Source organism: Harpia harpyja, chromosome 11 (genome assembly GCF_026419915.1).
Source record: "Harpia harpyja isolate bHarHar1 chromosome 11, bHarHar1 primary haplotype, whole genome shotgun sequence".
NCBI classification, from domain to species: domain Eukaryota; kingdom Metazoa; phylum Chordata; class Aves; order Accipitriformes; family Accipitridae; genus Harpia; species Harpia harpyja.
Window position 1 is genome coordinate 14991059 of NC_068950.1, and position 14957 is coordinate 15006015.

The window sequence follows — 14957 nt, forward strand, 5'->3', positions numbered from 1 at the left end:
ATGCTGTGCCAGCACTGCTCAGCAGTAGCCAAAACACTGGTGTGTTGTCAACACCTTTCTAGCTACTGATGCAGAGCACAGCGCTATGAGGGCTGCTATGGGGAGTATTAACTCCATCTCAGCCAGACCCAATACAATCGGTCTGTACTTTGTTGAAAAAAAGTCAGCATGTGAACTTTTGATAGATAGCTTAGTCACTGCCCATTCAGCCTCCCTATATAAATCATATATTACCATCTGAACAGCTCTTCCATAGCTTGTAAGCATTTCTAGCCACAGTGATTACTGAGACATATTCTGAAAAATTTAGAGCTTGTGCAACATTTAAATTATGAAAAACACTATTAACAAATATCAGCATGATCTGATTTATGTCAATCACATGTTCTGAGAACAAAAGTGCCCTTTATTAAATAAAACTAATGTTTTAAATAGATATTTTGTAACCATGATGTAGGATATAAATCCTTCAGTCTTTGTCTAAATCAGTGGAAGTCAGCTTTTGAGATAAGATTATGTTGGTTTTTTTCTAATCAATTTATAATAAAAATAAATTATCCAGAAAAGAGTAGGGTGAAAGAAGGCCAGATTATTTAGTAATTTAGAGTCTGAGTAGACAAGGGACAGGATAATCAAGAGCACTAACTACTGGCCCATATAGTCTACTACTAACTGCAGAGGAATGAATGAATGAATTCCATTCTCTGACACTATGAACTCCAGATTCAGTAAAGTTAAATACAAGTGTATTAATTTTCTAACTTTTCTGCCTTCCAAACCCTTCCTTACCTTACATATAACAAAACAGTCCTCTGAATCAAGAAACAAATTTTGTCCCTAATACAGACCTGTAAAAGTTACTGGGTTCATTTGAGGTCATGCACATTATCTGTGGACAGAATTTAGCCTAAAGAGGAAGAAATAAATATTCTATTTAAGATGGTTTGTTTACTGTCGGTGTCATCTATCCTTCTGTCTGTTCAAGATAACACAACTGAGGAATAGATTTTTTTAAAGAAAAAAATGGCATTTCTTCAGTGCCTAAACCCCATTTGAAATCAATGAGTAGCTAAATTTAGTTTGTCTCTTTGAAACTCTCCAGCTGAATTTCCAGAAATAAGGAAAAGAAAAAAGCAACAAGACTGTTTTCTCTACAGCCTACTCCTCTCTTCCAAATTAGGCAGTTTACATTATTGTTTTAACTTTTAAATTATGAGATTCAAAAGAAAAATGTGTGTACCTAGTTAAAAAAGTCAAAGGTCCTGAACACTACAATTACAACTGCAATAAAGTAATAATTTAGTATGACCATTCTATGCATGCATGTCCAACTGCAGTGAGTAATCATGTTAGATGAATGTAATGTTGGGTGAAATGACAGCATGCACCACATCAGGAACCTCATGATGTTCAACAAGGAAAAGTCCAAAGTCCCACACCTGGGGAGTACTGCACCAGGCACCAGGACATGCTGGGGGCTGCTCAGCTGGAAAGCAGCTTGGCAGAAAAGACCCCGGGGGTCCTGGTGGACATGAGGTTGACCATGAGTCAGCAATGCGCCCTTGCAGCAAAGAAGGCTGATGGTATCCTGGGCTGCGTTAGAAGGAGTGTTGCCAGCAGGTTGAGTGAGAGGATCCGTCCCCTCTCCTCAGCACTGGTGAGGCCACACCTGGAGTACTGTGTCCAGGTCTTGGCTCCTCAGTACAACAGAGACATGGACATACTGGACAGAGTCCTCAAAGGTGATGAAGCATCTGGAGCATCTCTCTTATGAGGAAAGGCTGAGAGAGCTGGGACTGTTCAGCCTGGAGAAGAGAAGGCTCAGGGGGATCTTACCACTGTAGATAAATACCTGAAGGGACGGTCCAAATGAAAAAAGCCATGCTCTTTTCAGTGTTGCCCAGTGACAGGACCAGAGGCAGGGAGCACAAACTGAAACACAGGAGGTTCCCTCTGAACATCAGGAAACACTTTTTCACTGTGAGGGTGACTGAGCACTGACACAGGTTGCCCAGAGATGTTGTGGAGTGTTTGTCCTTGGAGATATTTAAAGCTGACTGGCCATGATCCTGGGCAGTGGGGTCTAGGTGGCCCTGCTTGAGCAGGGGTTTGGAGCAGAGGTCCTTTCCCACCTCAACCATTCTGTGATCAAAGAATTTTAACTGTGTTACTCTATGATCAAAGAATTTTCCTGGTTTTCACATAGAAGGACTCTGGTCTGCAATTTGGGTTTGCTGGTAGTGACATTTCTTTTTTGAGCAACAATGATTATTATAGGTTAGATAACCAAACATATTCCAGTTCAGAATGTGTCATTCATTGTTATGTGCAGATTTCATTTAATGCAGGCTCTTCTGGCACCTTTTAACTTCTCAAATCTCATTTTGGAGGACATGGAGCAGTATGTTATTTATCTCTCAGTAAATTTGGCTGCCTTTTTCATCTCTCTAGCTGCCCTCCAGCAATACATACTTGATCACAATTAGCTCAATGAGCTTCATATAACCTCTTAATATCAGGGTATGTACTATGTTCTCAAAGAAATTACAAGAGCTACTTTAAACTGTTTACTCTGAACCATCTGCTTATTCTTTATCATATCTTGTGGCCTCCAGGCTCAGCTACTACCCTTGCAAATGAGCAGCTGTTTCCTTACCAAAAATCCGTACTAAAGCTGTTCAACCTTTATTAACAAATTTCATTAATTTCTTGAGGCTTTTGGCTGAATTAATGTGTAAGCAAAGTTCTCTCTGAGAACATCATTCCAAGAAGCTGTGTTCTTATCATCTAACATGTGGCCTAAAAATATCTTCTCTAATGGAATCAAGCAGTGTTTCATTTACCCTTTCTTAATGTGCATGAAAGTAGCCTTTCACAGGAATTTGCAGCCTAAAAGGACAACTAGATAATCTAGTTGACCAACTGTTATCACAAGCCACTAAGTTTCACTGAGATTCCAAGATATGGAGTCCACCTACGTTAGATTAAAGCACTGCAATCTTCACTAGTATGCCTGTAGCCCACCCCACTTTTTAATGTGTTGTTCTTTTAATATTGCCAATTTTCCTGTATCCCTAATACTAGGAGCATGTACTTGTCCAGCTCCTCCTCCTAGCTCATCCTCTCAGTAAACTTTATCTTTCCATTTCAGGAAAAAGCTTTGACCTAAGCACTTTAGTGCTAATTAATTTCACACAGTAAAGAGCATCAAAAGATTCCTTGAAAATTCTCAAATTTTTGAAGTACGTAGGACTTTCACATCTTATGGTTACAGCAGTGTTGAAGATGGTGTTAGTGAATATGTTGTCTTGTTACACATCACTGATTTTGGAAGTTTTTGGGACTCTTTTGGCAAGACAATGTACAGAGAAGCAAATTCTAACATGCAACTCTGTCAATGACTGACTGGCAATTTAGCATTTTACAGAGATTATGACCCACTGCTCTAAAACACATGAAAGGCATGAAGACCCATAAAAGCATCCACAGGCTCTGGTTTCTGACAGCAAGGATAAGAATATGATCATGCATTTTCTGTACCGTAATCCTGATGTGGTTGGCTGCTGAGTGCCTTTGGAAATCTGGCCACTTCATTTAAACAGTTTAAATGACAGCAATTTTCTTTTACAGTGGTCTGCTCAGTGATTTCTAAAAGAAATTCATAGCAGTTGTATTGGGTCTGGCTGAGATGGAGTTAATACTCCTCATAGCGCTGTGCTCTGCATCAGTAGCTAGAAAGGTGTCGATAACACACCAGTGTTTTGGCTACTGCTGAGCAGTGCTGGCACAGCATCAAGGCTGTCTCTCCAACATTTTTGCCCCCCCCCTCAATGGCAGGCTGGAGCAGGGCAAGATCTTGGGAGGGGACATAATCAGGACAGCTGACCTAAACTAACCAGACAGATATTCCATACCATATGACGTCAGCTCAGATATAAAAGCTAAGTAAAGGGAGATGGAAGGGGGGCATTTTTGTCTTCTGGAGCAACCACTACGCGTACTGAAGCCCTGCTTCCCAGGAATTGGCTAGACATCGCCTGCTGATGGGAAGTAGAGAATAATATCATTTGTTTTTCTTTGCTTTCGCACGTGACCTTTGCTTTCACTTTATTAAACTGTCCTTATCTTGACCCACGAACCTTTTGTTATATTTTCTCCCCCCTGTCCAGCTGAGAAGGGGAAGTGATAGAGCGGCTTTGGTGGGCACCTGGCGCCCAGCCAAGGTCAACCCACCACACCCATACACATACAAGATTACTTATCTCATCTTTCCATGAACAACTTTATGCAAAACAGTTTTTAAGTTAAAAGCAGAGATTTTCTTAGCTACCTATGAGATATGGAAATCATGCATTGCATATTTATTAGATTAAAAATTATTTAAATAATTCAAGGGCTAAAGAATGGGTGTGGCATATGTCTTAATGATGTTAATAATATACATTTCACACTTTTTAGTAACCACACCTACTAGCAATTGCCTAATTGACAAGGTATATGAAGTTGCCATTTTTGTGATTCTCACAGCATAGCTAAAAAGGCTAAAAAGCCTTTTTTTAAAAGCACAGAATTTAAGTCTTACCCATTTTTCCCCTGATATTCATGTCTCAGTCCTGAACATAGGACTATACGTGTAGCTGACAACTATTCAAACTCATAACTAATTTCATGCCCCTATACAGCTTGCTATAAGAATCCACCACAGATTCAGAGATGTGTGCTCTTTCAGCTTAACTAAAATTGCTGTTAAGTAGGTGCCATCAAATGACATTCTTCAGGCACTGAACAGTATCACATCCCATTCAAATAGGACAAAATATAGTAAACAAAACTGTGCCCTTCTGTAGAGTCAATACACTTGTCCTAGTTTGCAAAGTAGTAAATGATAGCATGACTCCATAAATGCTTAAAGGTGTCAAAATAGTCATTGGCAAAATGCATTTTTATGTGCACAAAAACAAAACATAAATTCATACTTTTATAATCAGAGAAATCTGTGATCCTCCAAGGAGAAATATTGTAAGTCCTCATGCTAAGAGCGAGACCAAGGCTGGGAAAAGGGCTTGAGATCTTCCAAGCAGACTCAGATTTAGGCATCGGGTCTCACTAAAAGTTATGACAACTGAAATTTTAACTGATATAGGGTCTTTTGAAATTCTTAACCTTAGACTGAGAAATCAGTCTTTAACAATAAAACAAATATAAAACAGGAATGTATACAATGTGCTGTTCACAGTTAAGTATTGTACTGATATTTCTTCTTCTCTCCCACACTCTTCCCCTGACCATTGAATAGTCTTCTTCCCTCTCTCTTCTACTGATTCATTCTCTTTCTCCAACACAACTCATTAAAAACTGTGATTTTTTTCTTTTTTCTGCTTCTTCTTTATCTCCCTCATCTCCCTCATTTCTTCTTTTCCCTCAGTGTTTTTTCCCAGGTCTGCTGATTTCTCCTTACTTTTCCCACCATCTGGCTAGACAGCTGTTACTGATATCACTGAGTGAGTGAGTTGTAAAAACAGTTGTTCAGAAGCTGATTTACCTGCGGTTCCCAGTCTCTATGAGACTGGAAGTTCTGATGATCAGGACAGGTGAAATGATGTATGAAACAAACATTGATGCTTTAAAGAAAACTAATGTGGCACAAACGTGTTGCAGAGACAACGTGGATAGGTCCAGTTTAAACAGAAATCATACGAAGCAGCAAGTTGCCAACTATGATGGAATGAACTATTAACTGCTTGGTAAACCAAGAGCCAGCTATGCTTTCCATGTTAGCTTCATGGTATCACTGGAGGGACAGGATAAAGGGGAAGTACAGGAGAAACTTTGATCCAACACTGAAAAATGGATATGAAATGAAGCAGCTGTTTCAGCTGCATTACAGAACAAAAATGCAGAATACCCATATAAAGTGTATAACCTGACTTTGTTCTTCATTTGTTCTGCTTTCTGCCTCCTCCAGTACACTTCTTGCTCCAATAGGGACCAAGTCCTCACAGCCCTGGACTCCAAAATGTATAGCAGATGAATACTCAAACATAGCTGCCTAAATTCTAATGTAATTACACAGACTGCTGATCATCACGCGGTGAGGACAACACTTCCTATCAGAAAGTTATAATAATTAAGACTAAGGTCCAGGATGTATTTAAGTAGGTTTAGCTTTAGATGTAAGAACCATTCTGGAGACTTCAGATGGAGTCTCTTGTATAAATGCTTTTTGTGAGATACAGCCAAAGAGACAAAAATTGTATAAAACATCTCACCAGATTCTTCAAATTCACTGTTGTATGCATTCCAAGTCTCACTTATGCGGAGCAGATTTTCTTCCATGGCTTGAATGTCCATGTAGGGACAGTTGCACTCTGGGAATTTGGGACCACACTGACACCAACAGTCATTGTCCTTGCAGATGAACTCCCCCTCTGAATTGCAGGCAATATAGCTCAGAGCTGCCTGAACAAAATGTTCTTGCAGATACTCAGGCAGGATGACCTGAAGACCTGAAGGCAATAGAGTAAGTATTATGTTATTAAGCAAAAAGGAATGCTCGAGCCAAGCAGCTTCCCCAACCTATGAAACAAACAAACAAACAAACAGATTATGAAAAAGGAAACTATATGGCTTTTTAAGGACAATTTACACATCTGTCTAGCATTTGCACTGTCATATATTTCCTTCCTTAAGAATTAATTTCAGATATATTCCTCACATTTGCCTCTCAGTATGGAACACCCATTCTACTAACTAGTAACCTGTGTTCCTCAGATAGATCATTCACTGGTGTAATTTCTTTCTAGGGGATTGTCAAAAACAGAAAGAAAGGATTACATCAACTTCTTCTTGTAAATGATTGCTGAATGAACAGCCTCAGCAGTAAGAGCGTTGCAGTAGGGAAGCATGCAGCTGAATTATAATCTTGGTACTAGCAGCTAATGCAAATTTTGAGAGTGCTGATGAAGGGAAAGCAGCCCTGAAAGACAGAGTAAAGAGACAGTGTAATCAGAAAAAGAGGTGTGAAGGTAAACATTTCCATTCTGTATTGGACTTATTTTCCATGTTGCCTTTGACACAACAAGATATAGCTTGTCTAAATAACTCTAGTTATGTCTTCATGATTCTGTAGAGACAAACTAAGAAGAATGGGAAAAATTGGGTTGGAGGAAATTCTAGAAAAAATGAAATTTGGCTGATATAGTTCATTTCTTGTAACATTGGTATTTAAATGCTAAGGGACAGTCAATTGATGTGATGGGTAGGGCTATAAAACCTTGAGAAAGAAAATTTATTCTTAAATCTACTACAGGTTTAACATGGAGAAAGGGTGGACAGTCTATCTCCCATGGTGTTTCAAAAAATTCCTGCTATGTCACAAACCCCTTTGCAAAGTGTCTTCACAATTTATCCTGCCATGACATGCAGAGGCCTTGCAAAAGCATGTCACATTGATGTATCAGAACCACAGAGCAGGTGAATCAAAAATGCAGATTGTTTGTGACCAGAAATTTAGACTTATTAATCTGAAAATTTTAACCATTGCTTACATGATCCCAATGATAGGAATGAGTATTTTATATAGAAGCATTTTAACTAACTAGCTATCAGTCACTCTAGCTACAATAGTAATCAACCAATCAAAAAGCCACTGAAAGGTACACTATACATTTTTATTTATTATTTGTTGTTATTTTCTGTGGCAAAAATAATCTCTCTCGAACTAGTGGAGCTTATTTGTGGGCCAAGTAATTTCTCAGCACATGGACTGGTTGGTTGTGATGTAGGTTTCTTCTACATAGGCACTTGGACAATTTTGTAGAGGTTTATCCCTTATTTTTAAGTACATAAAAATGATAGCTGTAATAGTAATTTCATAACTCTTCCAAGTCAAAAGTCATATCACAATTGCTAAAACCAGGTCCGTCTGTGCTTTCTTCTACCTCATGTCAAAATTTGTAAAACTGTTGTTACCTGAGTAAACTTTTCAATGTACGTGTATACTTGTGAAAAGCTTTGAAATTGTGAAAGGAAAAGAAAGCCAGATAAGCCAACTTGAGTCTTGTTCAATTCTTCCATGATAAGTATGAAATAGTCTACACAGTTCTGATAATATATTTCTCATAATGACAATCCAATGGCATGTGTCAAACCACTGTCTGAGGGATGCAAAGATTATTTTCCAAATTTTAACTGACAAACATCATGCATATACTGGAGACCATTAAAAATCACAAATTATTTCTGGACATATTTCATTGCATCCCAATGGAAATGACAAGTTCTTTTTTAAAAAATGTATACTGTCTCTGAAATCACTGTGTGATTTTATGGCTTTTAACATATTCTGGGGAGAGAGAAAGGAAAGGGAAAAAACCATGGATTTTTTAAACAGAATATAATTTTTCTCTGACAGCCATTCTTAATAGTCAGCAACAACTTCACACTATATGTCCAACTGATTTATGAACCAATAAGGAAAATTTTTAAAACTGGAAATAATTGTATAGCTACCTGTAACTGCAAATTAAGAACTGTATTCTTCTCTCATTGTATATACAGAGGTAAATACAAGTACATAAATTAATTTAGTCTGTTTTCATAGTAATAATAATAAGTTGTTCATGCTACATTTGTGTAACTGAAAAAAGCAATTATTAATGGCCTAATACCCTAGAGGATGACTTTTCAAAAGTGTTTATGTACCTGATATGCAGGTTGGGAAATGCATCTACTGGAACTAACAAAAAATGAATTAGAAATGTTTCCTCTTTTCTTCCTTCTCCTTCTCCTTCTCCTTCTCCTTTTCCTTCTTCTCTTTCTCTTTTTTCTTTTTTTTTCTTTTTTTTCTTTTTGTTTTAATATATAATTACTATTATCTTTCTAATGAGTGAGATGACTAACCTTCCATGTTTTCTTAGAAGTCCCAAGAAGAGCCTTTGGACTCTTCATTATTTAGAGTCTTTGAAAATCTGTATCCTGCTCTTCCAGTGACTCCATTCATTTCAGTGGGACAACTGCATGAGGTATAAACTACTACTCAGTATGTGCAAAGCAGGCTGAGCACACTAAATATCACTCCCTGCTTGGTGGAATCTATGTGAATTCAGGCTGTTTAAGAGGTGTGCAAGTGGTTGCTAAATAGGGCTGTAAAATGTTAACAGCATTATTCAAATTATTTTCTGATGTGTACAGAAATTGTTTCAATTTCAAAGGCAACATGAGTTACTGGCATTTCCTTCACTTTGTCTAGAATGTACTTATTGCACACACAAAAAAATTAGGAAAATGACCTTTTATGAGGCGGAAGAAAGAAAAACAAATAGTGTGATAAATGTCATGCTGTTCCAAAACAAATTAATGAAATTGCACCTACATACCTTGCAACTGAATCTTATTTTCAGGACTCTGAACCAGAACAGAGCTGACAGAATCTAGGTTGTCATAGTTACTGCAGCCAAGAGGACCGGTCCGTGTTTCTGTTACCTGATGGTAAGGGAATGGAAAAGCATTTGCTGTATTATTCAAAACAGTCTGAGAAGTTCAGAAGCTTGGTTCATAAAGTTTCCCTTTTATTCAGCTAGCGGTACATTTCAGGCTTAAGATGAAATAGCTCAATTTAATTATGAAAAGTAGGACTGCAAATGTTTTACCAGTACCACAAACTTCAGGGAGTGTTATTTCTGTTGCAGAGAATCCATATACATACTTTAGCTGACCAGCTAAGATGATTTATTTCTTCATAGCTATGGGAATTAGAATGAGTTTGATAAATGTTGTTCATAGAAATGAGGACTGTGATTTTCACTGATGAAACTTGTGCACATGGCAACTCCTTGTTGAAATCATAGAAAAAAACTTTGACTTTTCCTGTGTAGCACACCAGGATTCAAAAGTAAACACCTTTTATGAGCTGTATTTATAATGGTGGTAGGGTGGGATATTTTTCACCAGGGAAAGGCCTAAGATAAGTTTAGACCTCAAACCCTAGACATCCTGCCTATTGTAATCATTGAATTCATGACCACAGAATCGAAATACAGCTAAATTTATCAAAACCGAATCACCACAAGTAGAGCTCTGGCTTAATAGTTGAGGATTACGCTTGGCAACGAGCAGTTATTTAAATGAGTAAATACATTTAAAAAAAAAAAAAGTTATTTAAATGCTTCATGGAACATTATAGATAATTCTTAGATGTCAACAAAATAATTATAAAGGCTAATTTCTTTTTTAAATGCTATCCTAAGCGGAAAAAAAAGGGTCTAATGTAGTTTCTCGGCAGTGAAGCACTGCAGCTTTTGAAGCGATGCTGTGATGCCCAGAGGCCATGATCTCACATTTTTTAAACTGGATTGGGTGCTGTAGAAAATTCATGGCTTTGTAGTTCCTTCTCCTTTATACCAAGACCAGGCAGAAAGAAGAAAACGAAAATGGACTAAAGGTAGTACAAGCAGAGCCATAGCAGGAAATGCTAGCCGTGGGATATCATCCCAGTCTACTACTGCCAAAGTACAACCAATTCCTCTAACATACACCCTCCCAAACTGCTCCCAGCCACTATCCTGGAACTTCTTAGCTCTCTTCCTTTTACCATCTCAAAGGTTGTGGCCAGGTTTACCCTTATTTGGTGATCTGCCTCAGTTTTGAATACAACCACTTCTATTTTCTGTTACTTCAGGTACTGTATGAAGCTCTGGATCGCCTGGAAAATAAGCCTAAATTATAGGGCCAAGGAGCTCATTTCCAAAATACTCACCTCCATCGAGCAGCAGTCTGTAATGCAGACAACTAACATTAATTCTTACGAACAGAAGGAAGCTTTCTATTTTAACAATCTATTTTGAAAAGAATATGAAGGTTTGCTAAAATAATCCATGAATGGTCATGTTGCTTAGGCTTGCCTGGCTCTCTTACAGTCTGTGCTACCACCAGCACATGTGAGTGGCTGCAGCTGGATCATGCTGTTCTTGAAACCAGAGGTTTCACATTTTCCAAGATCTCTTGCACTTTTGCAAAGTAAATACAAATTCTTAGGCTATTCCAAGCTCTTGGCACTTTTCTGTTGCTTTGATCTAATGTTCCAGAGAGTGGAGGAGACCCTTTGCAGTGCCAGCAGCCCGTGGAGAAGACACACAGAACTGGCTTCAGCCAAACCTGTTAGCAGAGTGCCAGCTGTGCAAGGAAATGAGATAGAGTCAGGATGTCTCCTCCCTGCACATATTTGGCAGTCCTTAATATTTGTGCCAGGGCCAGATTTACAGTGTTTTTTGCTTAATCATCCTGAATCAGCACAAAGACTCTTGCATGGGCATCAGATTTGGCTTGAACATGGCTGGAATGACAATTTTGATTTACCCGTGATCCTTCAGTCCCCTCTCTCTCCCAACAAGTGGTCTAAAATTCCATTCTAAAATCTCATTTTTGTGTAGCACCCCCAGCCTGTATACAGAATCCTAATCTGTTTATACAATAACAGTCACCTACATTAAGTAAGATAAATAGCCAGAAGACATTAAGAGGTGAATGTTGTGAGTTTTATCCTAGATCTGAAAGATTATGCTCAGCATTTACCTATGCAATTCTTTATTTAAAGATCCATTTATTTTAGTGTTGTTTTATTCTGTATATTATTATTATTCTTTTCAACCATTTGTCTATAAGGCAATGCAGCTTCATAAAGTTATATGAAACGTACAAACTATAAAGCCAATTTTGCAATTGCTATCCATTCTTATTATTCTTATACCTCCTGAAATCACAAAATAAGAAAGGGTAGTAAGTAGCTTTATAATTACTGTGTCCCTTTCTGTTCATGCGTCTTCATTCTTCTTTTGGATTATGCAAGACATAGGTAGAGACTACTACTGTTTTGATTATGGGAGTGATAGCACTTGCTGTATTTAGGTGTGTGAAGAGGCAGAACAGGGAAAAATCATCATTAAATGGCTTTTTTGCCTTTTAGAGACTGATTATATAAATGCACTGATTCAAAAGAAAACTATATATTAAAAAAACTGAGCGTGGTTAGATTTTGAGATGATTTACAGACATTCATGATTGTGAAAGGTAAGCAATAAAATATTTTCCTAATAATAACAATAATAAATAACGCTCCATAAATAGAGCAATAAATAAGAACCTTTTCCAAACATTATGTTTTCACTCAAATCTATATATTTGTATTATTCATTCTTTTACTTTTCCAAGTACCCTTGCCTTCCTCTGCCAACTCCTTTGTTCTGGTATTCTTAGCTTCTGCATAGAAAATACATTGCAAGATGACAATCGAAATGTATAGTCCCAATACACAACAAAAAAGACTAAAGCAGATCAAAAGCATCCAAACTCCAACATTCCATGGATGACACTTCTAGTCAGAGGTCAAAGTTATGCAGTTACATATGCTTTTTTATGCTTTACAAATCCTACTCAACAAAGATCGTAAATCAGCAGAAAAAAATGAGTAGTTGGTAAATGAAAGCCTCAAATTTTCTGATCAAATGCAAGGATTTCATTTTGGGGTAACTCATTTTGATAAAGCAGACTACAGACAGAAAAAAAAAAGGTCCAAAAGTATTAATTCTGGTTTAATCCAAGTGTTACTGAAATCACCAATGATTTTACATTTTTGTTTCAGGAACAATGGAAACAAAATTGGAAAGGCAATGGCACTTCTTTAATTATCTTCTAATCACAGAAGTGTGACTATATTCAGTCCCAAGATCACAGCTGAAAAGTGTTTCGTCTGAAAGTGTACAATAAAAGATAAACCCAAAAGAGGAGAGGGAAAGGTAAAATGTAAATGCAGAGTATGCTAAGATGCTAGCAAAGTCCAGAAGTGATTGCATATGAGCAAAGAGCATCATAACCACATGCTTGTTTTGTAAGAGCTAGACCTGCAGTCCATAAAGAACGCTAACTCACAAAGCAAAATACCACAGAACAAAGTTATTTAATAACCAACCCCCCCTAAGAACCAGTAACAAAATATGTGTGAAACCATCTGACACGAACCAGGCAGGCTATTCTCAAGTGCCTTGTTTTCAAAGATTATCACGGAACAGGTTTCCCTGGGCAGCAGAGTTTTCAGTTCCCAGAAATAAACTATAACATTTGGCATTAATGAGACAAATGCCTACAGTTTTCAGTCAGTTAAATCTCATAACCATGGTGATAACGACCCGATTATAAGTGCACTGAGAACATACCTCCTAGCACTTAAGCAGGGCTGAATTCTTGTGATATCAGTGGGTAGTATATCCCTGAGAAACAGTGTGCTTTTTTTGTCCATGATAATTAAGCCTGTAGAAGGCTTTCCTAATAAAAGGGAAATGTATTTCTGCAGAGATTTTGTTCCTGGTGTGTCCTTTTAAATGCACATAGCCAATATTCCTAAGTACATGCCCATGCAGACATGGTGTGCTGTCTTGCATAAAGGACTATCCTCTTCAGCAAGACTCTTTAAAAATGTATTTGACTTCTAAGGAAGATAACTAAGCCAACACAAAGGAGAATGAGACAATGCTAGTTACTTCAAAATAGGCAGCTGCATTCATATTTGTATAAACCTTTTTAATATTTTAAACATTAAAATAATGATTTAGAGCAAACTCATCATATATACATGACTACTCATGGAAGAAGGTCTCTTCTGAAGGAATGGTGCAGACAGAAGAAAGGGAAAAAGTATGGAGAGGGGAGAAATCTGAAGTCTTTAGGATTCTCCTGGATGACTCTCCTATCAACCTCATCTTCAGGACTTGTATTCCAGACCATGTTCCCACACATTGTCATCCCTGCACATTCTGCAATCAGTGCTCATTTCACCTAAAAGAAAGTTGATCATGAATAGGAACTAAATGTACTTTCTACTTAGAAGTGGATCTCCTGCCAATTTTCTTTTTTTTTTCCCCCAGGCTCGACAGTTTTTCACAAAAGCACCTTTCTTTCAGCACTTTCTTTACCACACAATAGATGCTGCTCTGCTGCCCTACTTGTGTCATTGAGCATATTAAAAGACTCCCAGTAATTAGTGTATAATTAAAATAAATCGAATCTTCTGAATGTTCCAGGCTGACACTTATCATGCTGCCAGCTAGATGAACATTTCTGAAGGAGGTACAGACAAACCAACAGCACCCATAATGTCAGGGGTTGGATTAATATTTTCAATATTTTGTTTTAATTGCCAGCATTCTAAAACAATACCTTATAAGCATGTAACATTTTCAACACATTTTCTAGCAGCAGTATTGACAGCATAGGAATGCCTTTTTAATTTGAAGAGCCCACTAACCTAGGAGACCTGGAATTGCTCCCATCATATTTTTCTATCATATTTTGTTGTAAGGTGGAACAGGAACAGTAAACTTGATCTTTCTGCAAATGAAATAAATCACAACATTTCCATTAACTTCACTAGAAGTGGAATAACGACTTCTTTCAAGGTTTTGGGCAAGGAGATGACTTTCAATTTCACTGAATGCAGCAATAAAGCTTCCCAAAAGATCAGTGTAATCCCTCCATTCCCTCTCTTTTGTTTCTACGCTCTCAGGAATTTACTGTGAACTAGACTACTACATTACAACAACAATTAAATTGAAATGTCTTATCCCCACATAAAGCATCAAATACCTCAGAAATCAGAATATTCTAAGAATTGGAAATTAACTCACACTATTTGAATTCTGCTCTGTTACATTCGTTAAAAATACTATGATTTTTTAAGGCTGTTTATGTTCATCTGGTAGGGAGCAATCACCTGTCTGTTCAAGTCTATTCCCCACTATCTCAGAGAGCAATTTATTATCTGTGAATTCCAGGAGAATCCACAAGAACATTGAAACAAGTCTTTGAATCTATGTTGTGCCATAGGAAAATTAGACAAGAAACCAAGACCGTCAGGATTGCCCCAGCTCTGAACTAGCAGGAAAAATATATAGGTTGAACTAACTTCT

At 37.6% G+C, this 14957-nt stretch overlaps 1 protein-coding gene across 2 annotated transcripts in view; it reads right to left on the reverse strand.

The window, feature by feature from the left end:
- The window catches only part of BRINP3 (BMP/retinoic acid inducible neural specific 3), a 233209-nt gene that overhangs the window by 59161 nt on the left and 159091 nt on the right, over positions 1-14957 (reverse strand). For both annotated transcript variants that reach the window (XM_052801461.1, XM_052801462.1), the window contains exons 5-6: positions 9378-9483; positions 6270-6506 (exon numbers count right to left, since the gene is read on the reverse strand). In XM_052801461.1, coding sequence (XP_052657421.1) covers positions 6270-6506; positions 9378-9483 — 343 coding nt within the window. The remainder of the gene's footprint in view (positions 1-6269; positions 6507-9377; positions 9484-14957) is intronic.